The 25,706-nt window shown below is 42.6% G+C and overlaps 1 protein-coding gene across 4 annotated transcripts; it reads left to right on the forward strand.

The window, feature by feature from the left end:
* Positions 1–2,086: 2,086 nt before the first annotated feature.
* PPP1R36 (protein phosphatase 1 regulatory subunit 36) lies at positions 2,087–20,530 on the forward strand. 4 transcript variants are annotated; one of them, XM_057416116.1, is made up of 10 exons: positions 2,087–2,292; positions 6,320–6,378; positions 7,782–7,862; positions 8,542–8,663; positions 8,785–8,851; positions 9,765–9,863; positions 13,621–13,752; positions 18,326–18,365; positions 19,627–19,823; positions 19,911–20,530. In XM_057416116.1, exons 1-10 carry the CDS (start codon positions 2,290–2,292, stop codon positions 20,101–20,103), a joined length of 993 nt encoding a protein of 330 aa, XP_057272099.1. In that variant the 5' UTR covers positions 2,087–2,289; the 3' UTR covers positions 20,104–20,530. The 4 variants fall into 4 exon arrangements, with proteins under 4 accessions (XP_057272099.1, XP_057272100.1, XP_057272098.1 ...); XM_057416117.1 differs by having other exon boundaries at positions 7,782–7,845; XM_057416115.1 differs by lacking the exon at positions 2,087–2,292 and adding an exon at positions 4,953–5,025.
* The last annotated feature ends 5,176 nt before the right edge of the window (positions 20,531–25,706 follow it).

Genomic DNA, 25,706 nt, shown 5'->3' on the forward strand with positions numbered 1-25,706 from the left:
TGGACCAAGCAGCGTAAAGTCATTCTTGCTTATGCTTAGGTAGCAGTTAGCAGCACCTGTACCCTTTCTGTTGGAGCAGTTCAAAATTTTGCTGCTCCAAATGATTGCAGGTCAGCAGTTAAAAATCTATTTTTAATAAGATTGAAGAACAAAAAGACTTCTAGCAGTGCCAATGCTATCTGTTTCAGGCAGCACTCTAGATAAAAATATGGATTTAGGGTCTTGGTTGTCTTGCTATTCACTGGCAAGCATAATGAAATATTTTTAAGTCAGTCCCTGTACGAGCTGTTGCATGGTTGAACTGACACTCTAGCAATCATATCATAGCTGAACACAGCATTAGTTTTTTTTCCAGGCTGTATCTAAAAATGTAAGCTTATTTCTATCAAAACCACATTTATCTCTCATTTGGCAGAATCCTTTTCCTGCTGCAGATCTCATTCACAACATGTTTGCAAATGTACCAACACAGTCTGGTTAAAGAGAACTGATGATAGTACGTCCTTAGTCCTATCCCCAGCACTGCAGGTGGAGGCTAACTAAACTAAAAATTCTAATAAGCCAATAAGTCCTGTAACAAATTAAAACTAAAACTGAAGAAGTTCCCTGCAAAAGCTACCTTCAAAACTTATAGAGTTGAATAGAGATCTTGCCTATAGTACTTCTATATTAAATTTTCACTTGTTTTCCTAATTCTGTAGCATGTAGATGGTTATTATATCCTACAGCAGAACTAGAAAATAGGCTATGACGCTTTTGTTAAGCTCCATAGATTTCTGAGTGCCTCAGAATACAGAATCAAAATAAAAGTTTTGAAAATACCTACTGAGTATGAGGTACATTTCAATATTTCGGCTTTCCTATTAGAGGCATGTTAATAGCAAAAGGCTGATTACTGGGGGCACAAGGCAAATGCCTAGCTGTATGAAAACAGCTGACAACTGCTAATGTTCAGTAATCTCATTTGATAAAACAATGCAGAGGGAGTAATTGCATGAGGATTTCAGTAAAAGAATGTGCAGCTGGTTTTTCTGGCTTTCCAAAAGCAGCCTGCATTCCCATAAGCAGTGCTAGGCAATCACTGCCTCCTGATTTCTCTTAGACGTGGGCTCAGTAGCTATTGCTGCCTTTGCGTATCAAACACCTTTAGCCAGTTTGTGGCTGTGGATGTAGCCACCACTGAACGCGGCAGATAGCCAGGCCACAGGGCTCTGAATCTGCGGCAAGGCTAGTGCTGGTGCCTCAGGAAGTCAGGATGTGAGAAGGACACAGTATCTCTCCAGGACTTACAGTGTAGCTGTCCAACTACCCTTTGCTGTGTGTGGTCCAAGGAATGGGACTGAAATGCAGCAGTGCTGGCATGTGAAAACAGTGCAAATTGTTGAAACCAAGAAATTTTGAGCTTCAATTTTGCACAAATCTGAAGTGGAAAAACATACCAGTGTTCACAGTATCATGCCTTAGGACATTATTTATTCCATTCATATAGCATGATCCTGTTCCTAATGAGCAGGCAGAAGTACTTGGCAGGTAAATGGCGTAGTCATGGACTAAGAATTAGTTACTGTGAAATTGAATTCTGCACTTGTGTTTCTAATACAAACAGTAGTGTGCACACAGAGTCTAATATGCTGAGAGAAACCAGGCCTGTCATTTAACTGACCCTGGGAAAAGAGGAGGAAATTAATGCGGTGGGTATGGAAGGCAGACCTGACACAGCAAGAAGAAATAAGAGGCAGAAAAGAAGTGAATGGCTGGATGGTGAGTCAGTGATAATTTTGTTGAGTTTATTCATGTGTTTATTTTCTGGGTGTGATATCCAACTGAAACATCAGATATACTTGAAGAATGGATATATTCACATACTGTTGAGTGTTCCCAGCTACTGGGATGCACATGGACACACAAACATGGCAACATGAAAAGAAGCCTATTACAGCTGCAAGGTCAGTTGTTCAGAATTATGACCATCAGAGCAAGCTGATTTCTTGCTTGCTTTGTGCTTGTGCTTTAGAACCCAGTTTTTAATTATGCAGTAACAGTTGCTTTTTATTTTTCTTCTTCTGTAGAAAGAAACAGTGCACACAATGGGCAGCGTGTGCTCAAAGAAAGTAATACTTCCCAGTACAATTTACACTCTCTTTTCTGTGTGCTTTCCAGCCTTGGCTCTGGAGAAGAATTATCGCTTAGGAGGTTGCCTGTGGAGGTCATCACCATTACATCTCAAGTGCTTCACAATATTATCAATTCAGTTTTCAGCCCTGAGATGTGCATAATTCCCACAGAAAGATGGTGATAAAACTAATCAGCAAAAGCCAGATGCCACGTGTCTATTGCATGGTCTTCCCTGGAGACGACAAGGAGCTTTTTTTTTCAGACAGCTTAGTATTAAATGGTTTTTAAGGCTGTTCAAAGCGGAGTTCCCATTGGCTTCTGTCACAGTTATGGATACCGAGTCCTGCATTTCAGAATTCCACAAAGCCAAGCCATTTGCTCAGAAAGAAAAGAGCATTCAAATGATGGTCATTAGGGTTGAATGCAGGTTGGAGTGATTTGCCTGGCATTCTGTGACTGAAGCCCATGTGGAAATCAGTTTCCCATGTAGCCTTCAACTGCTTCAACTTTTATACCTTAATTCCAATTCTAATCTTCTGGCTCACTCCTTTTACAGCTTCCAACTCTTGCAACAGCTGAAGCAGGGATCCAACAGACACTAATCTCCTTTGCCACACAATGCCAAGCTTCTAATTCTTTTTCAAGACTGATAGCCATTTGGGCAGTCAGCATGGGTGGGATGCTTGATGCTTCCCTCTGCAGCCTTAGCTCATGAAATACTTGGGCTGAACTGTTCTCCTCCAGCAGACACTTGGTGAAGGGTAGTACAGTGCTGCTTCTGAGTATCCCAAGTCTCCTGCCCTGGTAATTCAGTCTTGGGTTTCCACCTGAAACTGTGGCCTATCCTGGTCCATGTGCTGGGCCAGAGCCAATTCTGTCCCACTCTCCATAAATCCCTGCTGGATTTATCTTAGTTTTCCCCTAGTTCATCTGTCTTCTGCCCTGATTCCCAGGCCTTCCCTGCCTGCCTAGTCTGCTCTGTCTTTAGCAATCAGCCCCAGCCTTTTCCTTCACAGTTGTTCTCCCTGTAGGTAGTTCTGAGTCTTAGTTTCTCCCTATCTTTAGTCTGGGCTTTTTGTGACAATTTTCTCCCAACATTAGTAGAGGTGGAGGGTTGTCTCCCCTGCCTCCTGTGCTGTGAATGTTAGCAGGTAGCCCAAGTTATCTGCAACTCTGCCTTTACTTTTGCCAGTCCTTTTGGCATGACTTCTGCTGGAGCCAAGATGGGATAATGGTCTCCTGAGGCTGATGACAGCCCTACTCTATGCAAATGAGTCAACAAGCTACCAGTTCCATATCTCCCCATTTACCCTGGTGGGGAGCCTATTTCTATAGTGCTGCCGGCTGCCATGGGTGAGATCTGAGGTCGTTTCTAAACCTGCTTCTCTCATCCTCTTAAATATGTAACTTGGCTGCCAAGTCATGGATACGTACTTGGCAGCCTGTAATAGCAACTGGAAACAAAACATACCCAATACAACTGGCAGAAAAAAAAAAAAGAAAGAAAAGAAAGAGATGAGATGAGATGGCTGTAGAGGACAGAGCCAGAGCTGAATTTTCAGGCTGATCTGAGATTTTTGCTTATCTATCCATGGGCTGACTATATTTGCATGAATAAACCTTTAAAGAGTACCTATAGGAGAATAGTTGCAGTGTTTGGAGGGCTGTGGAAATGGGGGTAAGTTAGGGACAAGTTATTTTAAAACAATGTTCTTTCCCCATTTGTTTTTCCATGTGATCATGAACATCTCAGAAACTATTGCAAAAATTAATGCCAACTTTAAGAGCCAAAAGCACAGGATATGTTCCTTCTGTCTTACTGAACTGATTTATCTGAAAGTCTTAGGTCAGGTATTTTCATCTCTTGAAAGTATATACTGGCCTAGTGCAGCTATACTAACAAAATTTTCTTAGATTATGACTGGTTTTCGCCTTATAGCTGACCACATGTACTGAAAAGTGTGGTCCTCCCCCTGTCCCCTTGTCTTTACCTGTATGTCCGCTGGCCCTTCTTTGACTCCACCATGAACTGATGTAAAATGCTAACTCAGCAGAAAGCTTCTTATTTATTTTTGCTGGATTACTATTTTTGACAGTGTAGGGAGCCGCATTGCTGTGGGGACAGAGAAGATAAAGAGTCAACAAAAGATAAATGTTGTAAAAATTGATGGGAGGGAGCAAAAATGCCTCTTCTGTCAACAACTAGCTATTAGGTGGCTTAGCTGTAATGTGAAGCCTCACCCTTCGTGGGGACTTCTACTGGCAAAAAGTGCTTTTGTTCCTATAACTTGTACCAATTTTGGGTACGATGTAAGCAGTACCAGTTATATTTAACACTGACCCACTGTGAATGACTAGTATGAGAGATTCTCTGCTTGCAAAAGCAAGTGCTTCCCAATGGGCAACTTGAGCTGGTTGCTTGTGTTGGGACCTAGGTCATGTCATAGACTTGAGATGCTGTAGATATACTTTTGAATCTTGTAAAGTCTGAAACTAAAGTATGTTTAACATTCAGAGTGCTGTACAGACACCAATGCCCATAGCAGAGGGGCCAGGCACAGCTGCCTTCACTGCTGCTCGTCCTGGGCCAGTAACCAGGAAAACCTCTGCACCTCCCACCCCTCAAAAACACCGTGAGCCCAGTGAGTGGCTGTGGAGATGCTATTGCATGGAAAGTGCTTAATTTGCCTGTTTGGACTAAAATGTTACCCAAGGAAGCTGCTTAGCAGAGCTGGGAGGGAGCAAAACACGCAGACTGTGAGTCCCAGCCAACAGAGCAGGCTGAAGGGGGACTTGTGTGTTGGGATCTGTGATTCCTAGGGGACAGGAGGCTGTCACCAGGATACCGCCAGAAACAGTGCCTGCCTTGCCCCTTGCTCTGGTGTCTCCCAGCCAAGCACCATGTTACCTGTGAGTCTCCCCACCTTTCCCAGCTCCTTCTTGTTGCTGCCGTTCATGTTTGCCTTTGCAGCAGATCCTGGGGCACATGGGAGGGCTGCATGGGGTGGGCAGGGCACGGACCTGTCCCACTGCTCCAGCCAGGGAGCACAGCAGTTGGGGACAGTCATTCAGCCATTTGTAATAGTGAGAAGCAGCTGAGCTGTATTTTGAAGACACAGGAGTGGTATTTTCTCCTTCCTGTGATGTGCTGGTAGGCCTTGCTATGCTGTGCTACCACCTTTTCTGTTTTTCTTTCGTGGTTCGTAATCCCTTGTGTGTAACATAAAAGTACAGCACCTGCACGCCCCTGTTCATCCAAGAGTTGTAAACCAGTATTTAGAGAGCTGGAACTGAAGGCTAGAACAGACAAGTTGAAATAACCACTTTTTGTCAAAGGATTAGAGCCATAGTTTCCTAATATTCATCTCTGTGGTCTAACCATTACATGGGCTGCTGGCTGCGGAGGTGAAATTATTCTGGTGTCCCATATCCGGCACTCTACTACCAAATTAGATTGAGCAAGAATTGTGAGAGCCTTGTGGCTGGCTGGCTGAATGGTACCTGGCAGAAAGACTTAGAAAGCCTTAAAGCTTCACTAAATTCAAATTTGTGGGCAGGAGGATTTCAGCAATAAGAGTAATTTTGCTTTAAAGGTGACCTGCAAATAGTAGTTAAGGGTTTGCAAGTCTCTCATGTTAATTAAGAAAGGACTAAAACCTCTTATTTATTTCCAGGGGATTTTTTAAATGGATATTTTTAAAAAAACATACGGATACTCTAAAATGCTGTTACAAGTCGTTTTGTCCAGTGTCCCCTGAACCATCTATCTCGTGTTTCTTTAAACTTCTCAGAATATCAGGAAAATGCATAACATATTCCTTTCTCCTGACACTTAGTCTCTACAATTACATAAATGTTATTAAATAAAAGCAACAATTAGTTTTTCAGTGAGTGTCTCCATTTGATTTCTCAGGCTTTATTGATTCACTGGCAATCAAAGGACTGATGTTCGATAGCAAACTGTCAATTATTTATTCATAACTTGAAAGACATAAAAAGGGACAGATACATGTTTTCCTTTCTTTCACTGTCAACCTTTAATCTTAGAGAACTTCTGTGCAGATAACTCTTAAACAACATCTGGGTGAAAAGCAAACTGAAGAAAGACAGAAATTGGCCCATACGCACAGTGCTTGAATGATAAACACCTTGCTGGGCTGAGAACTTGAGCATAGATTTATGACATGTACTGTTTTTCTTGCAGACAGTAAGACCAGGTGTGTGGTACTGGAAAGATGATACTAACACCCTTGAATTTGCAAGGTAAGAAAGATGTTTATTTTCAAATTATGCAGGTTTAGGCCTTGATACAGCAGTTCCAAGTAAGGTAAAATCAGTGTCTAATATTTTTTTTTACTTGAACATTGACTACAGGACAAATTCTTGCTTTTTCTTTTCTTTTCCTTTTCTTTTCTTTTCTTTTCTTTTCTTTTCTTTTCTTTTCTTTTCTTTTCTTTTCTTTTCTTTTCTTTTCTTTTCTTTTCTTTTCTTTTCTTTTCTTTTCTTTTCTTTTCTTTTCTTTTCTTTTCTTTTCTTTTCTTTTCTTTTCTTTTCTTTTCTTCTTTTTTCTTTCTCTTTTCTTTCTCTTTTCTTCTCTTTTTAATTGAGACTGGAGCTCCTTAACTGATGATGCTCTGTGGCATCATCTTAACAGAGAAAACCAGAAATAAACATTTACTTCATACTGCTTTCAAGCCAAGGTCACTACAGGGGAATGGCTAAAAGTATGTGGCAAGTCCTACCATGTGTCAGAATCATGCACAAGACACCGGAATAGCAGTGCTGGATGTGAGGGCCAGATGCCACCCTGGGTGTCTATGTGTGAAGGTCCACAGACTGATGTTTTCTTTTGCCGGTGTTACATTTGACCCTGTGCAATGGTGAGAGCATCAGAGTACTGCAGGCCTTTCGGGAAACCACAGCTCTACAGGGACCAAACTCCATGTAACTGTACTTTGAATGTCTGTGGCAACTGTGCATTAAGACTTTTTCAGGCCATTTAGACCACTGGGGCAGAAAGACCCCAACACTTGAACCATCTCCCTCCTGCTCTCTTCTCAAGTGCAGGGCAGGGAGCATGGTGTATCATGGCTATGGTGGGTCAGTCATGCACTGCCTGCTGCTGCCGCCTGCCCTGCTGGGCATTTTCCAGACCTTTGTCATGGTGGAACCAGGCTGCTCACCTCTCTATTGGTCATACACTACTGCAGGCTCCTCTCATGGTCTGTGTCTCAGCAGCTCTGGCCAGCTTCTCTGTTGGGCTTGGGAACGCTGCTGACTCTGCCCAGTAGCTCTCCAGGGAGAGGTGTGAGCTCCCTGGTGACCTCTGCCTGTCTCTGCCCTCAAAGATCCCAAATAAAAGCCCTGGAATGGAGCAGTTTATGTGTAAAATCTTCCTAAAGCCACTCGGGACATTGCTTGAGGAGTTCTCATGACAGAGTGCATATGGTAGCAGGAGATAGAGCAGGAAGACCCAGGGAAACCCCATTACTCTTGCTTCTGTATTTTTGAAAGCAGTGTCTCATCCTGACCTCACCACAACCCAGATGTTTTCTTAGTGTCAGAGGCCAGAGTAGATATAGCTTTGTATCATAGGATGTTGACCTCTTTGTACTGCTGCTAGTAATTTAAACTCATACTAATCATGCTCATACTCTATATTCCAGCTCCAGTCCAGCAGCTGAGAAAAACCTTAAAGAAGGAAAAAATACTCTCTTTCAGGAAATACGTGTAAGGACGTTAAAGAGGTATTTCAATTTCACTAGCCTGGCTCAAAATGAAACAAGATCATTTGGGTGGGAATATTTTTATTCATTGTCTTAGGATCATGCCTGAACAAAGCACATGAAGCAGGAAACAGCTGTCATTTCAACAGGGTGGATGAGTGGTCTGAACATAAAGACAGAGCCAGACATGCCTGATGTTGAATGCTAGCTCAGGCACTAGCCTGGTATGACTTTGGTAAAGTCATTCAGCATCTTTGTTGCTGTTTCCAGATCACTTAGAATGAGGTAATAATTCTCATCTACTCTAAAGAGTATTGTGAGGTAATTAATTCATCTCTGTGAGGCACTTCAAAGATTATTATTATTAATATTAATTTTATAAATTCACAACACAGTGACTTTCATCCATTGCTTAAAACCTCTTTGATCTAAATAATATAGTTGCAATTTATTATATTAGCAACTAAAAGAGCAACTTCAGAAGCAACCTTAGAGGTGAAATGTCCTATTTTTCTCCACATCCCCAGCCTGTTTTGTGGTAATAATAGCTGAAAGTTAGTTCAGAATACCTGCCAAACACATTTCGCTGCCTGTCCCTTTGAAACTAAGTGCAATGAAGACAGTACATGCCAAGGAGATAATATTCTCAAACTGGAATTAACACTGTGTCCTTAAATGTTATATATTGGTCAACCACCAGCGTCTTCCAAGATGATTGCAGTTCAAAGCTCCCTGAAAGAAAGCTGGCTGACAAAGAAGGAAAATTGCATATGATATCCCAGTGGGTACAACATGAATATGTGACGTTAGATGACGTCAAATGTGAGTAATTGCTGGTATTTTGTATCAGCAAGGCATCGCCCATACAAGTTAGGGTGCTATTTCTACTAACACTAGCAATTTTTTTGAGGAAGTATTGCTTTTCTCCTGTGTATGTTTTCAGATGCTGCTTTGCTTATGAAAGACACACATGAGTCACATCACACGTTGGCACTTGAAGTAGTTATGGGGTATGTTATTTAGAGTTTGTTTTGAGAATCGTTTGTGTGTGGATGGTAGGGGAGGGAGCAGGGTGTATGAGAAGTAGAATGTGAAATATCGGAGGTTTAAAATCTCATCTGGAAGGTTCAGTGGAAAACAATACCAAATGCATGTTGTCCTTGACATGTGCAGAGAAATAATCCTATCACCTGTTTGAAAGTCTTCCACTCTGTTACCTAAGAGAAGCCAAGAACTTGGGCCTAAATATCCCAAGACTATTATCCATTTTACTCTAAGTTAAATTCCATGTTAGCCAGCACATCTGCAATATTGTGTGCACCAGGAGTGCTAACATGACTGGGAGTCTGGGCTTTCTTCCTGTCCTGCTGCTGTTCATGTAAGAGCTTCAGGGCTCATTATTTGCTACTGTCACTTATCAGCATCACTTCTCTACAGGCTATAAGCAAGGAGGCAGCAGGTGGAGCATTATTTCTCAAAGGCATATTCCTGTCATCACCAGGGCCATACAGTGGCTACATTATCATTGACTTAGGAATGCATCTCTAGACCTTGTTGATCCTTAGTCATACTGTCCTTTCAGACGGGGAGAGGAGTCTGAGTTGTATCCCTCTTCCTTTGAAAATGAATGCCACTCTTTCAGTATGTTTAGTGCAGAAAACATTCTTCTTGGAAGTATGTCTGGTAATATCCAATTGAATCCATTCTTTATCATGTTTATTGGACTCTTAGTAATTCTCTAAAAGCCTTCAAAATCTTAGTTTGAGGTGTAGTGCTGGCTACGAATACATCTCAGCCACATAGCTAATATTCGGTATTATGCAGGCCCTTGAGCAGAGACTTTGTTCTTTTTCATAATGGTCTGGTAGTGTCAATATCTGTAAATCTGAAGACTTCACAGTGACCTTTCTACCTCTCATTTAGGAATGAGAAACTAGATGATTTCCTCATGGCCCTGCTCTTCTACATATCTTTTTACCTGGAAAAAATTGCCCTGGAAAAGAAATACAGATCCTTGACTTTGTGAGTACAAGACTTTAGGGGTGTAAGTACACAGAGCTTGCCCCAGCAAATTTGGAATCACAGGGCAGTCTTTCATGTCAGAATCAGTGGGAATGTGTGTGTGAACGAGGACTGCTTGCTGTACTGGCCTAGTATATCAAATAGTACAGAGAAAAAGCCCTTGGTCTCACCGTTTAGGTGTCCCATACTCTCCAAGACATAGGTTCCTCTGACTATGTAGAGGCAGATTTTCTGGAAGGGTTGGAACCCCACTTTGCCCCAGCTTTGCCCTGAGCAGCATGCACTGTTGTTCACATGGCATGGCATCACCGTAATCTCCCTTTCAAGATGGTGGCAGGATCCAGTGCTTGTTGCAACAGGGTCACCAAATAATGTAGCTTCTCAAGGTAATGCTGCAAAAATGAATAAATCATTAATGCTACCACCAACGTTAAATCTGTGTGAGTGCCCTGGATCAAATTACCATCCCTAAATGACATTTCCCAGTATTAACATTAGCATCCAGTCATTTCTTCTTGCAATACAAAGCAGCAAATAGTCACACCTGAGTCTGCTGGGTGTTAATTTGTGCTTTGGGTCACATCACTTTAATACTTCATTTCTAAATACTTTGCAAAGCAGGTTCAGGTGACTCTTGGGTGCTAGAAACATGTTATAACATGAGGAATACATGCTAGGAAAGCAGCTCCCAAGTAAGGGTGTATGACCACACTTGCTACCTTGCAGAATGGAAAGGGAATAGTTTAGGAGCTGCTGTGTTAGAGGGTTATATGCCATGGGAGAAAGCATTACAGAATTACAAACCATGATTGTAAGAAACTTCAGTGAGTTTCTGGAGTCTGTAACAGTCTCTGGGAATTGATTTTCTTAAAACACTTAATGATTGCTTGCTTCACAATTCAGGAAGCTTTGATATAAAGAGTGGCTGATTTATCTGTATTGAAGAAAACACTGTTGGAGGATTGCTGGCCTTAAGGAATTGATTTGCTCTACATCCATAGATGCAGACAGGTGTTTCTTTCATTGTGCAATGAGTAATTCATAAATAAAACCATCAGCATAGTTTCACACACAAACATCATAGATTCAGTTGAAGTGCTCTGGGGTGCAATTTGCAAAATGATACCCTTGCTCTTAGCTGGTAGAAGACAAGGAGGCCACTCCATGGGTCATGACTCCTCAATATGGATTGTATCATCTACTGGTGTGGCAAATACAAAACCAGGCTGAAACAAAGAGAAGTTTGGACCTGTTGCAATGTTTCTTGGATCAAGAGGGCTCTGGTTAGTAGGTATCAGCTATAAGCAGTGCCAGGAGAGACTTTTCAGTGTGTTCTGCCATGCAGTGCTCCCAGAGTGAGTCTGCCTTTTGGTGGGAAACATGTACTTACTCTCCACTTCTACAATACTGTTTCATTTAAATTCATTACCTCCCCTGGAGGGAAGTGGCTTTCTTGTCAGGATTACCTGCATACTGTACTATGCTAACATCAGAAAAGCTTAAAGAAAAATACCATGCAGCAACAGGAATTCAGGATATTGATATACTGAAGTATAAATACAAGGAAGGAAAATAAAATGACAGAAGGCAGTTTCAGGTCCTATTTAATGTTGAAGTTCATCCTTAATTGTTTTAGCACCTTCACTGATTTGGTGTGAAGAGCTTTCTGGTACTTCCTCTCTTTTCCTGTTCAAGCAGGAAAAGAGATGCAATAACTTCCCATTTCCTCTGTAATCCACCTGGTCCAATTCTGCACTTGGTATGTGATATACTTCAAATCAAATGTAGCAAGGACTTTCACCTCCTGTGGAGTAAACATCTGGAATGATCTTCCACTAGAAGCAGTGGGGGCAGACAAGAAAACTACTTTGTTTCTGAAGGTGGAGCTCCGTGAGCTTGTGAAAGGGATTTTATAATTACATAATAGAATCATAATGACATAAAATTACACTGGTGATAAGAATCCTTGGGTTTGTGATATGCTGATGTACTTGTGAGCATGTGAAAAAAATCGCATAGCCATTTGGTTTCCTGTAACTATCCCACATAAATCCCATGTTCAGGGCTGTTGTGAGTGGCCTACTCTAGAGGAAAACTCCCTCCCCCTTCCTTCAAGATATAATTTATATTTATAAATTTTATAGAAGCTTTCTTGCTTTCCTATATAGAATAGCCTGTGTGCCAGAAGTAGAGACAGACTGCAGGCAAGACCTGCTGGTACCATTTCATGTTTCTCATTAGTGATACCTATAATTTGCTCCTAGTTAACTGACAGACAGATTACTTGGAGACAGGCTTGGTGACCCACCTAGTCTTTTATCAGCCTCATGTTCCTGTATGACAGACACATCCAATGGCTTTGCAGTTCTCGAGCTACTCTTCTTGTAGACCCTGTGCAATACAGAAAACAGCACTGGTTATTCTTGCTCCTAGTTGGTGTGTTTTGGGATTCCTGCCATTTGGGCTTCCTGACTCAGCTGTTGGGTCTACTTTTGTCCACAGAGAGCCAGGCCTGTTAGCCTGAGTTAGCCTGAGTTCCTCAACTGTCTTGATCCTAGCCCACATTGCCTCAAGACAACATCTAAGACCATCCTAGCTTCAGAAGTCATTGCTTCTGTGTGTTGAACTTTCTTTGGAAGAGAAAGTATTGAAAGGGGCTCCTATCAGGATGAATCTGGACATCTTTGACTTCTTGTGACTTTGTCTTTCGTTGATGCCATGTTGATTCTTTGTAAATCCAAGCCTGAGACTTTCCTGGCTTTTTCTAGATTCAGGAAGATCTTGTAACTAACTTCAAAAATAACCAACCAGTTTTCCAAAGCAGTGGGCATGAGGCATTCTCACACTGCAGACAGCTTGGGAGTATTCACCTCTGAAATAGTGACTCTAAGAACAAAAACTTGCCAGCGGTGGATGAGACATGAACGGAACAAGGGCTATTATTTCTGTCCTGCATTTTTTTTCCCTTTTATTTTCTGTTTCTGCTTCCAACCCTTTCATGTATTTTGGGGAAAATCTGTTGAAGTTTATTAGCAATTATCCTTCAGAAGCCCAGAGTAATTGTCCTAATTTATTAAAGATGGATTGTGTAGGAAGTTTTACAGCTGGAGGCCATCAGTGATAGGACAGATAAAACCAACTCTCCTGAGTGTGAAAGGAGGCTGGTAAGTTTTAGGCTAGCAGCACTCCCAGGCACCACCAGACACTCAGGTGGATTACAGGGGAAGCAGAGGAAATAGAAAGCTCTTTCGTTTAGCATTCCTTAGTGTTTGATCTGAATTGGTTTAAAATACAGGCTTGTGGTGGCAGCCGTTCCTGTTTAGAGGCAGTCCCAAAAGCATTTCGTGTGTGTTTTTGAAGAGGAGTGAGTGCAGTCTCTGAATGAGCCAGACCAACTGCTCCAGGCCACCCAGCGGCAGAGCCTGTGCCTGGGGATATCTAAATGCACCTCCAGGACTTTTATGCAGGCTGCAGAAAGGGTTCGTAAGCTATGCAGGATCAAAGATGGTCTGTGGGTATGCAGCTTATAGGTTGTGTGGAGTAAGAGAGACTGTCTTGTGGCCCCACCAGCATTGCCAAGCTGCGCTGGAAGCATCTGAACCCATGCTTGCTACAGTGGGGTCTCTTCACAGTGGTATCATGCAGCATGTTGGTCTATGTGCATGAAAACGAAGGCTCAGAACAGACACTCTTTCTGGCAGCCCTTCTGTCCAGAGCACCTTCTCTGAACACTTTTTTCCCTTTTTGTTTTCAACAGGACTATGATATCTTTTGAGAAGACAGAAATGGACAATGTGTTGGAGAAGTTAGCAATGTCCAGGATTCACCTTGCCAAGGCGTACTGTAACCTTATCCTTGGACGACGCGTGGCACAGCAGTCTAGCAGAAAGTAAGCCAGTCCCTTCTGGGGACTTTGTCAAGGGCCACAGCAGCCCAGAGCCAAGGCCTCTGTTGATTGATACAAGTAAATGCCCAGGGTAATAAATGTCTTGTAAGCCAAGGAGTCACAGAGGACTAAAGGACCATGGGGCAGAGAAGTGTCCTGATCTCCCTGCAGCTCTATCTCATCCTATAACCAACACCAAGAGTGTCCACAATGAGTTGCAGCAGAGCTTTGCATACCAGACTGGAAAGCTCTCCCTGATAGGCAGAAGCCTTGCTAGGTATATAGAGCAGGAAACTTTAATAGGTTCAATGTGAAAGTCAGCAGGGCAAAAATCGGTGCCAGCCCTGGATCTTACCCCTGCCACTTCCTCTTAACTAAATCTTGACAGCAAATTACTATGTTTCTGCTGGTTGCCACTGATCCCTGCCTGAATTCCCTTTTATGCCAAGTGTGAGACTTACTAGGCTGCCAAGACTAGCCTAGTAAGTGATGGAGACCATGTTCCTGAAGAGTAGTAAGTGAAGGAATTAGAGACAAGAAGAGCTTGTGCTTGGGCATTGGAAGTGTAGGTCTTCTTAGTGGGGAAGACAGTGCATGGCTTTTTCAGAATGATGGAGACCAGCTTCTCTTTAGATGCAATGGTTCCAACAGTGAACTGATAAGGGAGAGAAACCCACAGAGAGAATGAAACAGAAACTGAAGAAGGCCAGATTGGATAGGAGGGTGTTTAAAAAGGCAGACAAAACAATGGAATGATGAGCACAAGAAAAGGGGAGTTTTAAAAGGACATGAAAGTGTTATGGTTTAGCCCTGGCTGGCAGCTAAGCACCACAAAAAATGGTTATTGGAAGGAGAATGTAACGACAGAGCGATCACGTGCTGTGCTAGTGTTGTGGAGTCCTTTGTCAGCCATCTATGTTCCTGCACAATGTTTCCTTTCCCTGGCAGTAAAAAGGAGCTGGCAGTCACCACCCAGAACCCCAGTCCCATGGGATCTTCTTAGAGCAGTTTCAGGCAGACTTTTTCTGTTGGTTGGTGTGAAACTGCTGCCAGTCCCCAGAGGAGTCAGAGACACCTTCACCTGCCTTCCTATCACATAGCCCTGGGCAACCTTGCTCCTGGCTGGGATGGGAGAACCTGGGCTTCCTTCTAATCAAGAGGACAAGGTAACCTGTGAAATGATGGAGTCAAAGGGGAGCTGAAATTGCTGTCCCAACAGGGCTTTCATTTTAGTGTGCCCCAGCCCACAAAGTGCTGGGCCCTGAGAATTAAGGATGTGTTCCCTTGCATCCTGGCACATCAGCATTTCACCAGGCACTCCTGGGAGCAGCCTTCTTTGCCAGATCCTTGTTCCCAGGTTCCTGTTGAGCAAAAACATCCTCTCAACTTTCTCACTTGTTGGACTGGGAGGATTTCATTGTTTCTGTTGGGTGGCCCTAATGTCTGCAGTTGGAGGAACTTACTGCAGAAAATAACTTGAATCCAGGAACTGGGAGCAGCTGGATAAAACAGCCTGTTGTATACCCAGCTAGTTAGCTCTGTTGCCTCTTCACTCACTCTTACTGCCTGCTGGGTGGGAATGTGCAGGATTGAGGCAAGCAAGGTGTCCAGTAGCAATAAAAATACCAGCATGGGAGTGAGAGCAGAGAGCTGAAACAATTGTATTCTTTAATATTTCCATCACAGGGGGGTTAGAGGTTGGCAGTGGGTTGGGATGTCGGTGTCCAGGCTGTGAAAACACAAAGGCTATAAAAGAGCTGTGTCTTAAAGCCTTGATGATGTAAGGTGCTGCATAAAGAGAGACCTCACTGAGTTACTCATAACAGGGTGGCGGTAGCTGACTACAGCTGACTTCAGAGTTAGGCTAATGCTGAGTGTGTTATAATATAGGGCACTTCCCATACCATACTGCAATTACATAAATACAATCTTTTCCAGGCTGACTCAGTTTAGCCTTAAATGTTATCTGGATCCTCCCAGACCATTATATGAACTGCCAAATACAAAAGCTAAAGGACAGAACTGATTAGCACTCTCAAAGATGGTTAGGAATTTTTTGAGCACACATGTTTTTGGATGGGAAAGGTCCTTCATCAAAATGGAAACTGTCAGAAAGTTTAGTTTTGATAGTTTTTTTTTTAACCTGAAAAAAGTTTAGATTAAATAGCTGAGAAATTATTGATAATGTGCCATCCCCAGTTTTGCTGTATTTTCTTATAACCCAACTATGGGTTCATGGTCTTGTTCAAGTTTTGCTTTTCGCTTTAATTCACCATGACAACATTTTAATGAAATCTTATGTTATGTTGGTAAACTGCTTTCCTTTCCAGATCTGCCAAATGTCCCTGTGTTCACATGGACAATTTTTAGTGTTCACACTACCAATTTTTCATGTAAGATTTTCTCTGGAATTTTAAAAAGGGAAGCTCAGGTGGAGAACATTTTCATCTTAACCATTTACATGATTTGTAAAATGCAACATTAGAATCCTATCTTCATACTATCCCAGACCTGTTATTTGTGTATGTTAGCATTAGTCCTTTTCTGCCTCCAGTGCTGAGGAAGGAATAGGTGTGTCTGGCTTTCTCCTTTCAAGTTGTTGGGGATTGTGCAACCTTTTCATGGTGCCAGTTTCCTTATGGGCATTTGTTATAATGGGAAAAATACAGAATGTCCCCAAAGCTGCATGTATCGATGGAGCAAACACTGAGCCAGCCCTTACTGATCCTTGAAGCTGGCTTGATCCATGAGCAGCTGGAGTCACAGCAGTGGTGGAGGGAGATGTTCAACGGCACAGGAAGCATTTCTTCCCCGTGTGCCCCTATGCACATCTTGTAGATGTCTGAATCCACTATCACCTTGCATCCAAACACCATCTTACTGCACTGTTTGCTCTTGGCTGTTCTGCCCTCTTCTTTTATGCATGAACTCATCCCACCCCGTTCACAGCTCTGAGAAATCAATATGACCATATCACTAGTAATATGATGCTTTTTGCTCATTCTTTCAAGTCCTGTCCTGAAGCTTGTTGCAAGTTAGATGTTTTCCTGACCCTTTCTGTATTTTCCTAGGTAATAAGCAACTGTGCCCTAGACATGGGATGTGCCTCCTAGTTCTACACTTACTTTAGGAAACTTTGCTTCAAGCAGGTCTCTTAGCTTAATACCTCACCCCAGGGAAGAAAGCACTGGGAGAAAGAAGGGTGGAGACCCCTGGCCTTATTTGACTCTAATTATTAGCATTATTTTCTGTTGCTGACCTCTACATTTAACCCTCTACTAAGCTAAGGACTGGTTGTAAGACAGTGCACAAGCTGTGTAATGTTAAAAGGTGAAGTTGGGTCTCACATTTAGGTGTAAGAAGCTGGAGTCACTTTAGATTTCTCTGCTCTAGTACTCTGAAGACAGAATAATGTGCTTTACCAGAATTCATAAGGAATCAAAAGCATTCCGAGTTGTGGGAGTTGTGCTTTGGAAAACAGCCATTGCAGAGTCAAGCTTCTTTTCCCTTGCACAGTATGTGAAGTGTCAGTGGGATTATGGCTGGTGGGAGCCAGGTAGAGAGATACATGGTCTTCTTTATCAAAAAATCAGTAAGTAAAGCTGAGAAGATGATAAATATTGCTATGGTGCTGAAAGGTAGTATCTTCATTGTCTGCTCTGTATTGGTGTTTCTGGTGTGATGGCAGCTGGGGGTGCCCTGGATGTGTGGAACACTTAACTTTACCAGTAAGATAAGGGACATGACAGGAGTCAAGATCATGAGAGCTGATGTGGAGACAGGCTTTCCTGTGCATCTAGCAGCACCAAGCCAGATCTGTGGGGAATCTGTAGGCTATCAGGGAAAATTTGCTTTCATTTCCTTGTGGGTGAGTTGTGCCATCTCCAAGAGAATGGAGAGGCTGCTGGGATGTGTGTGTCATTCTCTGCTTTAATGGCTGTTACCATAATGAACAGTCATTTGGCTTTGTGTGAGAATCCCTGAGCTCAAGTGAGTGGTGAGAGCATCTCTCAGGCTTCCACTGGGCAAATTGCTGCTTCTATAACAAAGGCCCTTTGTCATTCTTGGGCATGTTTTATATTTCTTCTTGGAGATACATCAGGCATCTCCTTCCTAGTTTTCATGTTTAATGACCAACATTGGCCTGGCTTTGTGCCCTCGGTAACTCTGCTTGTTGCTCTTCCAGTGATGTCAGTAAGAGTTTTTTAATTGACTTCAGTAGGAACTGGATTAGATCAGCACTGACCACTTTAGAGAGGCCCATGAAAAGAGCTCAGTCTAGATAGCATAGAAGTGGGGAGCCTTGCACACTCATCACATCCAGCTTTGTTCTCAGATTTAATTAACTGAGCCATACAACATTTTGCATTTTCTCCTTCTGAGGCAATGCAGAAGTCTTGCCTTTCTCTTGGACAGTGGGTCTCTACACGTTCGTAACAAGGATCTACCAGCAACAACTTTATTGCTCTGGTGAAATGCTAGCTTGGCATAGCCCCATGAGTCATATTCAATGCTCTGTTTAGAGAACTGAAAAGACGATGGCTGCTATTAATTTTGTGCTCGTTCACTGCCTTAGGGAAAAACCATCATTGCAGAAAGATCGGAGCTACTTTGAGGTAAGAAAGACACAAAGATAAACAGCGAGTGTGACTCAGTGTCAGCCCAGAGCATGTCCCTCCCTTGCATATCCAAATGCTCCTTTCCTTTTTGGTACCCCCAGTAGAGGATCTTGTAGGTCAGAAGCCCTTGAATAAAAGTTTACCTCTAGGGCCTACATGCCCCTATAAAATACCATCTTTTTGCCCTTCAGCCCAAGCCTTTTCTCCTTGGAGCCTTCAGCCAGGGAGTTTCATTCCTTTTGTGGCTTTTGTACCCCAGGCAGTTCCCACCATAGCCTGAGGTCCCTCTGGGAAGTCTGGTGTATGGATTTTTTCTCATTGTTGGCCTCATAGTTTTATCTCTGTAGGTAAGAAATTTTACAGCCTTCTTTTATTTCCATTGCCCTTGGTGACATATCTAGATGCCAGTAAGCTATTCTAGCCTGCAAAATACAGCTCCATCAGCCACTTATGAGACTCACAGCAAATTAATACAAAACAGCTGGACCCAAGTTAAACTTTGTACTTCATGAACTTGGAAGCCTTTCTTTGAAAGAGGGGAACTCTGGATTCAATTCCAAGTGTACACAGCAATCCCAGCAATGCCATCTTTTCAAGAGCAGACTTAGTAGAGATACTGAGAGTTGAACCAGCTTATGCCAGGGATCACAAATGTTAAATAGGAGGGAAAAGATAGATTCTGTTTTTTTTTTAATCAGTAAGCAGACATGTGAAGGTGAGATGCGATGAGTTCATATTTGCTAGTAATATTTTCTGTGATCACAATGCTGTCATTCAGGGTGGGGATCATCTTGTCTACCTGCAGCTGCCCAAACAAGTCCAGTCAGACAGTTGCCTTGACAGCCATTGCAGAAAAGAGAAGCTCAGCCAGCAGGTGAATTATTGCCTCTAGAGACAGATGTGTGTGATAGGAGTCCACACAGAATGACTCATCCCATCAGTGTCTTTCCATTGATTGTTGAGGGAACTGGGTGGTGATCTCAGGTTATTGCCTTAGTCTTCTAGCAGCAAAACTAAGCCAAATTGGTCAGAGTTGGGCAAGACTAAATCCATTTGAACTAACTCTGTTTCTAGCCTCATCTGTCTGCATACCCTTAAAAAAAACAGTCCTTTCAAATCTTCACTGATGCAAGCATGGTAAAGGTTGATGTCAAATGGTTGCTGGAATTTTAGTGGAGTCATGCCCAGCTGTACTCTGGGATGCAGTGGGACTCTGGGCCATTTCCCAGTGACAAAGGGGTCTGTGTTTTCTGCTTAGGGCTTGCACAACTTCAGCAGCTATGTGACTTGGCTTGTGTTCAGATGTAAGCACTTCCAAGTGATTCGGGAAGAAATTGGCAGGCTTCTTTTCTCTGATGTGTTCAATCCTGCCTTAAGAGGCAAGAAGAATATTGAGCTGCAGAAACGAGGAGATGGAACTGCTGATGCAAATACTGCACAATTGCTGTATCCAAGGTACACATCTGGCAATGTGGTGAGTCCTTAGGGAACCTGACCTGTCAGAATACACTGAACTAACACCTGCATTTGTTTTCTTTCAAGAAAAGACCGTGACAAGCATCCTTCCATAAGCACCATGATACAGCAGTGCTCACCAGTGCTGAGCACGCTGCTGCCCTTACCAAAGGACAGTGCTCAATACTTCTTCCCAAACCAGGACTGTAAGGGTAGGGACTCTCAACCTCACACGTGTGGTGACCTGCCAGACTTCTCTGAAGTGTTTGCTAACAAGTAAGGGGCTACTTCTCTGCATAAACAGATTTGGTAGTGCTATGAGGAAGGATGTCAAACAGCTAGCTCTTCCTCACCAGGAGAGGGGCCATTGGTCTGAGGACTTGGTCTATACAGGAGTTACAGAGGAACAGGAGTGTGAGTCCTGAGAGACCTGAGCAAGCCTGAAACTTGCAGAGGTAGCACATTGCTTAGCTGATGGCAAAGCAGCTACCATCCATTGTAGTGCTTTGTTAAAACTCAGAAGTTTCATGGGGAAAGGAAACAGGCCTTAACATAAATTTGATCAGAAATTAATCAAAGCCTCACAAAATCAAAATAGGATGTTTATTTTTTTCCTTCTTATGATATTCCCATTTTATATTTCTTCTTGACTTTTAGTTTTTAATAGTGTTCTGATCAGACATTACTGATGCACTTTATTAAAAAAAAGTGATTTTACTACATTGTATTTTTCAAATATAATTTGGATTGTAATAGATAACCTTTTATTCTGATATAATCTAAAAAATAACCTTTTATTCTGATATAATCTAAACCTTTCAAGCCTGGGCAGGCTATCTGAGAGGAAATCCATTACCCATCCAGCTATGGTTAACAATAATATCACTACAGGGCTTTTTAATGTAATAACTAATGTAAACAGGACCACTGTAAATCAGTTTTGCTCCATTGTAGTGTATGTAAAGCTTCGTGTAAGACTTTCCCTCATAAGTCTTCTTTCTCTGCCTGGAAATTAGAATTTGAGAATTGCCTTAATTTGCCTGGATCTTCAGAGTTCTGGCAATCTAATGAATGCTACAGCTCTGTGCATGCAAAACCTTTGGATGTATCTACAACACACAACCAGCGAGTCTGGTACTTCTTGAGAGTGTGAAATTTGCTACAATTCACATGTCATTGTTCTATGCATGCTTTGGAAGCTAGGTGCATCCTGAGCATCTTGGCTTTATAATTTACGCACAGAGTCATGTAATCTGTATGCAACGGGGCCAAACTTCTCTTGGATGTATGCAATTTGTATTGTGCACATGTAAACTCCAGACAGAAACATGATATAAGGTACTGAGGGTATAAGCATGGTGATCTGTTTTTAACCTGTGGCAGAGGAGATATTCTCTGCTAAAGGAAGCAAGGTTCCTTGCTGGTTTACCTAAGGAACATGGCAGATCTGTTCCCCTTTCTCCTATTTTCTTTTCCTTCAATGTGTCAAGCAGATTAACATGATGTTTTCTCACAGGGTGGGCATCATTGGAGCTCATTGTAGTGAGTTAAAATCTCTCCTAAGCACATCTGAGGAGAAAAAGGAAGAAGAGGAGGTTGAGCAGGAGGAAACACAAGGAAGAAAAAGCAGTGACCTCAGTCTGCCACCTCTGGGAAGCCCCCAAAACAGGCTCAGTACTCAGAGCACTGTGCTCTGAAGAGCAGTGGCAGAAGGTGACTGTAATCAGAGCAACCAGCAGACGTGATATTTGTGTTGAGTGACATGGTTTAAAGTTGCTAAATAAATCACTTGGAAATTGCAGATTAAGAAGCCTAACACATTTGTCAGAGGTGGGATAGTTCAGCACACAAGGGTGACTGGAAACCTGGACTGTAATTCCTGGTTCTGTCACTAACAATTCCACCTTCATCTTAATGCCTTCATTGCACCATTTCAGAGATTATTTTACTGACTTATTTTGGGAAGTGCTTTAACACCTGCAAATGGATATGATTATTGATTTTAATGTCAACTCTCTATTTCTAAAGGGTTAGCAAAGCAACCAGGAGATGTGACTTACTGCTGTGTAAAAGTTCCTGAAATTTTGCTTTTGAAGGAAGTTACTTTCTTGAATAAGAATTCTTATTCTATTATTCTTATCTATTCTATTATTCTAGCTATCTTACCTTCTTAATCTATTTCTATCATCTCTCATTTTGTTCTTGGATATATGACTCATTGTGAAATAAGTATAGCAAAAGGAAATTCTGTTACTTAAAGTATCTACCAACTTTTCATTTAAGTTTGTATTTTAAATTATGTATATTTTTTTTATTATTGATTTCACATTATTGGGAAAGCAGATTTTAGATGTTCAAACTTAAAATACGCAGTTGGGATGTTAGTATCTTGAAACAAAATTAATTCATGGCAAGAAATGGTATCATTTTACCTGTAAGACTATCTGTACATGATGATCATTAGCATCAGGAGGAAAATTTAGGATGAAATCCTGATTTTGTCATAGTTAATAAGAATCAATGAAAAAATAATGGATGATTAAACAGTGAAAGAAAACCAGAGAGGAAATATTTCCAGCATTGTTAAGGGAAGAAATTTGACACGTCAGTGATGGTTTGGAAGTTTTTCAGCCAAATATATCTATGCTGGATAAAAATAATACAGTTTTCCCCTGCAATGTATGGTTCAGTTTTTAAAAGGATGGAATTTTGCAGCACAATTGTGATGAGAAATTTACTTCTGGAGTAACCAGTGGTCCAGGGACTAGATCACTTATATAGCAGGGCCCTGCACTGCCTTGTTGAGATAGACACTTGAACTGCAGATTCACAGCTGTTATTTAGTCTCTTCACTTAGACTGGCACGTTATATTAATGCTCAGTAGCACTGTGGCCTAGGCTTATTTTCCATGTGTTGGGTGAGTCCTTTTACCATTTGATGAGGCTGTTGTGGCCTACAGTTTCTCTCTCAAGCTTTTCACTAGAAATGTTCTGGTAAAGAGAAAAATATTTAAAATAACCTCTTGGACATTTTTGGGGACGGAAAACACATATTCTCTCCCAAAGGGGAGACATGGTGCTTTCATTGCAGGTTTTCTGAGAGCTGCGCCAAAACCTGCACAACTGTTTTTACCAGCTTAGCCAAACTTGCGTGTTTGGCCAAGTATGGATAGTGCATACTTGGCCAAACATGCAAGAGGCAGTTGTGGTATCATTGCCCTGCAACAGCATAGTTTCCCTACTGAATGATGCAGCAAGATGTTGGTTAATACCTGGAGCTGAGGGAGGGTGCAGCACAGCTTCCTTCTCTTGGTCTCGGGAGAAACATTTTAGTTCCTACCTGAGGAGACTTCTATATGCTAAAGGATGGCTACAGCTTTGTCTCTCTAGCTGTGACACTGGGCCCTCTCTGATCTGTGTATTGACATCCCAGTACACCAGTCCTTGCAAAAGCACCTTGCTTTCTCATGGCAAGCAAGCAGGCATTGTATGGGGCTTTAGAAAGAGTATGTGGGAATGTGTCCTTTGCCACACCAGTCCTGCAGGGAAATGGAGGCTGTGGTATGTGCTAATAACTGGGATTTGTGAACAGTCCCTGCGGCCTGGGGCAGAGTTTTCACAGAGTTGCACACTTGGCCTGTGGTGGGCCCAGGATAACAGGAAAGACCAAAGGGGAGTGCATGCACTCACGTAGGCAGCAAAGCTCTTGGGTGCAAAGAAGTTTTCTGTTCACTGTCAGTTGCCTACAAGGTCTGTGTCACTGCAGAGAGGAGGAAGCGTTGAGCAGCCACTGGCATTGCTCAGAAGCAGTCAATGAGCTACTCAGACCGAGAGATGATGTTTTCCCCTCTCCAGATTCAGGGCAGGTTCCTCAGGTTCCTCAAGGGAAGCAGCCCAATGGAGCTACTTTCTCATCATGAAACAGTGAGCAATAAGTGCTTTTGGCATGCTGTTTTCCTTGGATAAAAGGCAGCTCTGGACCAGGCATGGTCTCAGTTACTTCTGTCTGCACCCAGAACACTCTGTATGTCTCACTCTGCAGCAGTTACCTAGTAAAATCTGATGGCCCTAGCAAGCCATAGTTTAAAATACTGTTATTGTCAGCCAAGCCCTCAGCCATGGCTTCGGGTCTAAGTTTTCTGTGGTAATCTAACAACAACCTTGAACTTTCCAGAAAGGATTGAGAAATATCTGGAAGTTCAGATCTTTTAGTCAGCAGAGTCCTTTGCCGGGCTGCCTTCTCAGCATTGAGTGTCTACTTCTGAGGCAATGTACGTCTAACACAGAGAACCCATGCTTGTTTAAGCATGTAAGAAAGACCTGGCAGCCTCTCACACATGACAGTGAGTCACCCTTCCAGCAGGAGAGAGTGAGTCAGAAAGGGCAGTTAACAAGCTTTATTTATCAGTCTCCTGTTATTTGGCCCAGGAGAATTTTACCCTGAAAAACCCACCCTTGATAATGACAGGCAGAGCTCAGACTTGTGTCATACCACTGCTGGCTTTTTTCCCATAGGCTTTGCGTACCATTTTGTATCAGGAAATTACGGCAGGCTGGCCATTTCCATGAATTTTTATTTTTAAAGGGATTCTGAACATGCCAGCTATATTGGAATAGCTCGCCTGAGCTAGGATTACCATAATGCCTCTCAGTGATGGAAAGAACCTGGAGTGTTCTATGCAGCAGCTTTTATGGAGTTCCCATTTGGTTTCTTCTAGGGTTGCTTTGCTCAGAGCCTTAATTGAACACTGCTAGCATGGCCTAGTGTCTTGGCTGGCTTTTGATTGTGTTTCTGCCACTCATAAGCTCCACATAGGGTGTGTCAGGCTTTCCACTGTAAGTGTCTATTTTCAGAAGTTCTGTTGCTCCTGTAGAAATCCATGCCAGGCAGAAAGCTGGCAGGAACCATCGCAACTCAGAAATGGAAAAAGAAACTGAGAAAACAATGATCTGCCTGATGATTAAGGAAAATCTGCCCTTGGAAATTTCAGGCTTTGTAGTTGGGAGAGAGATGGCAGTGCAACAAGAGAAGCCATCTAGATGTGGGGTGGCCATAATGTGTAGTTGGGTGTCTTGAGGTATGGAAAGAAGCAAAGTACGCTCAAGCCCATTCTACTCATGTTGCAGACAGCTTTGGAGCAGTGACCTATAAAGGCAGCACCCATGTAGTAGCAGGACTACAGGGCTCAGCAAGTTCTCTGTGAGCCAGCATGGCAGGACCTGGAGGTCTTGCAGGTTCTTTGTCTCTGATGCCTTCAGTTCAAGACCTGTTCTTCTTGTCCCGTTAGGGGCCAGTGCCTGATATACATGGAAAACCAAGGCAGTCTGAGCCTGCCCATTTTTCTGGTCAAGACAGGCTAAAAGCAGCATTTGACCAGCAAAAACTAGGTTTTGTCCATTTCTGCTTGGACTCACACAGTCACCTTAGTAGTGTTAAGCTCCAGGGGACTAACACTCCTATATGTATTCAGGAATGTAGTGATAGGACAAGGGGTAACGGGTTAAAACTTGAACAGGGGAAATTTAGATTAGATATAAGGAGAAAATTCTTTCCTGTTAGGGTGGTGAGGCACTAGAATAGGTTGCCCAGGGAGGTTGTGAATGCTCCATCCCTGTCAGTGTTCAAGACCAGGTTGGACAAGGCCTTGGGTGATATGGTTTAGTGTGAGGTGTCCCTGCCCATGGCAGGGGGGTTGAAACTAGACGATCTTAAGGTCCTTTCCAACCTTAACTGTTCTAGGATTCTGTGATTCTATGAATGTGGCTCTTTGTACTAATAGCCAAATGGGGACTCACTGGGTGCTGCTGTGGTGAAAAAGATGTCACCATGTATCCTGATCCTGCTAATGTCCCCTCTCTGCCTGGGGGGATATAGTTTTTAGT

Source organism: Pezoporus wallicus, unplaced genomic scaffold, assembly GCF_028554395.1.
Source record: "Pezoporus wallicus isolate ANWC-B61680 ecotype Strahan unplaced genomic scaffold, APGP_CSIRO_Pwel_v1 scaffold_2146, whole genome shotgun sequence".
NCBI lineage: Eukaryota > Metazoa > Chordata > Aves > Psittaciformes > Psittacidae > Pezoporus > Pezoporus wallicus.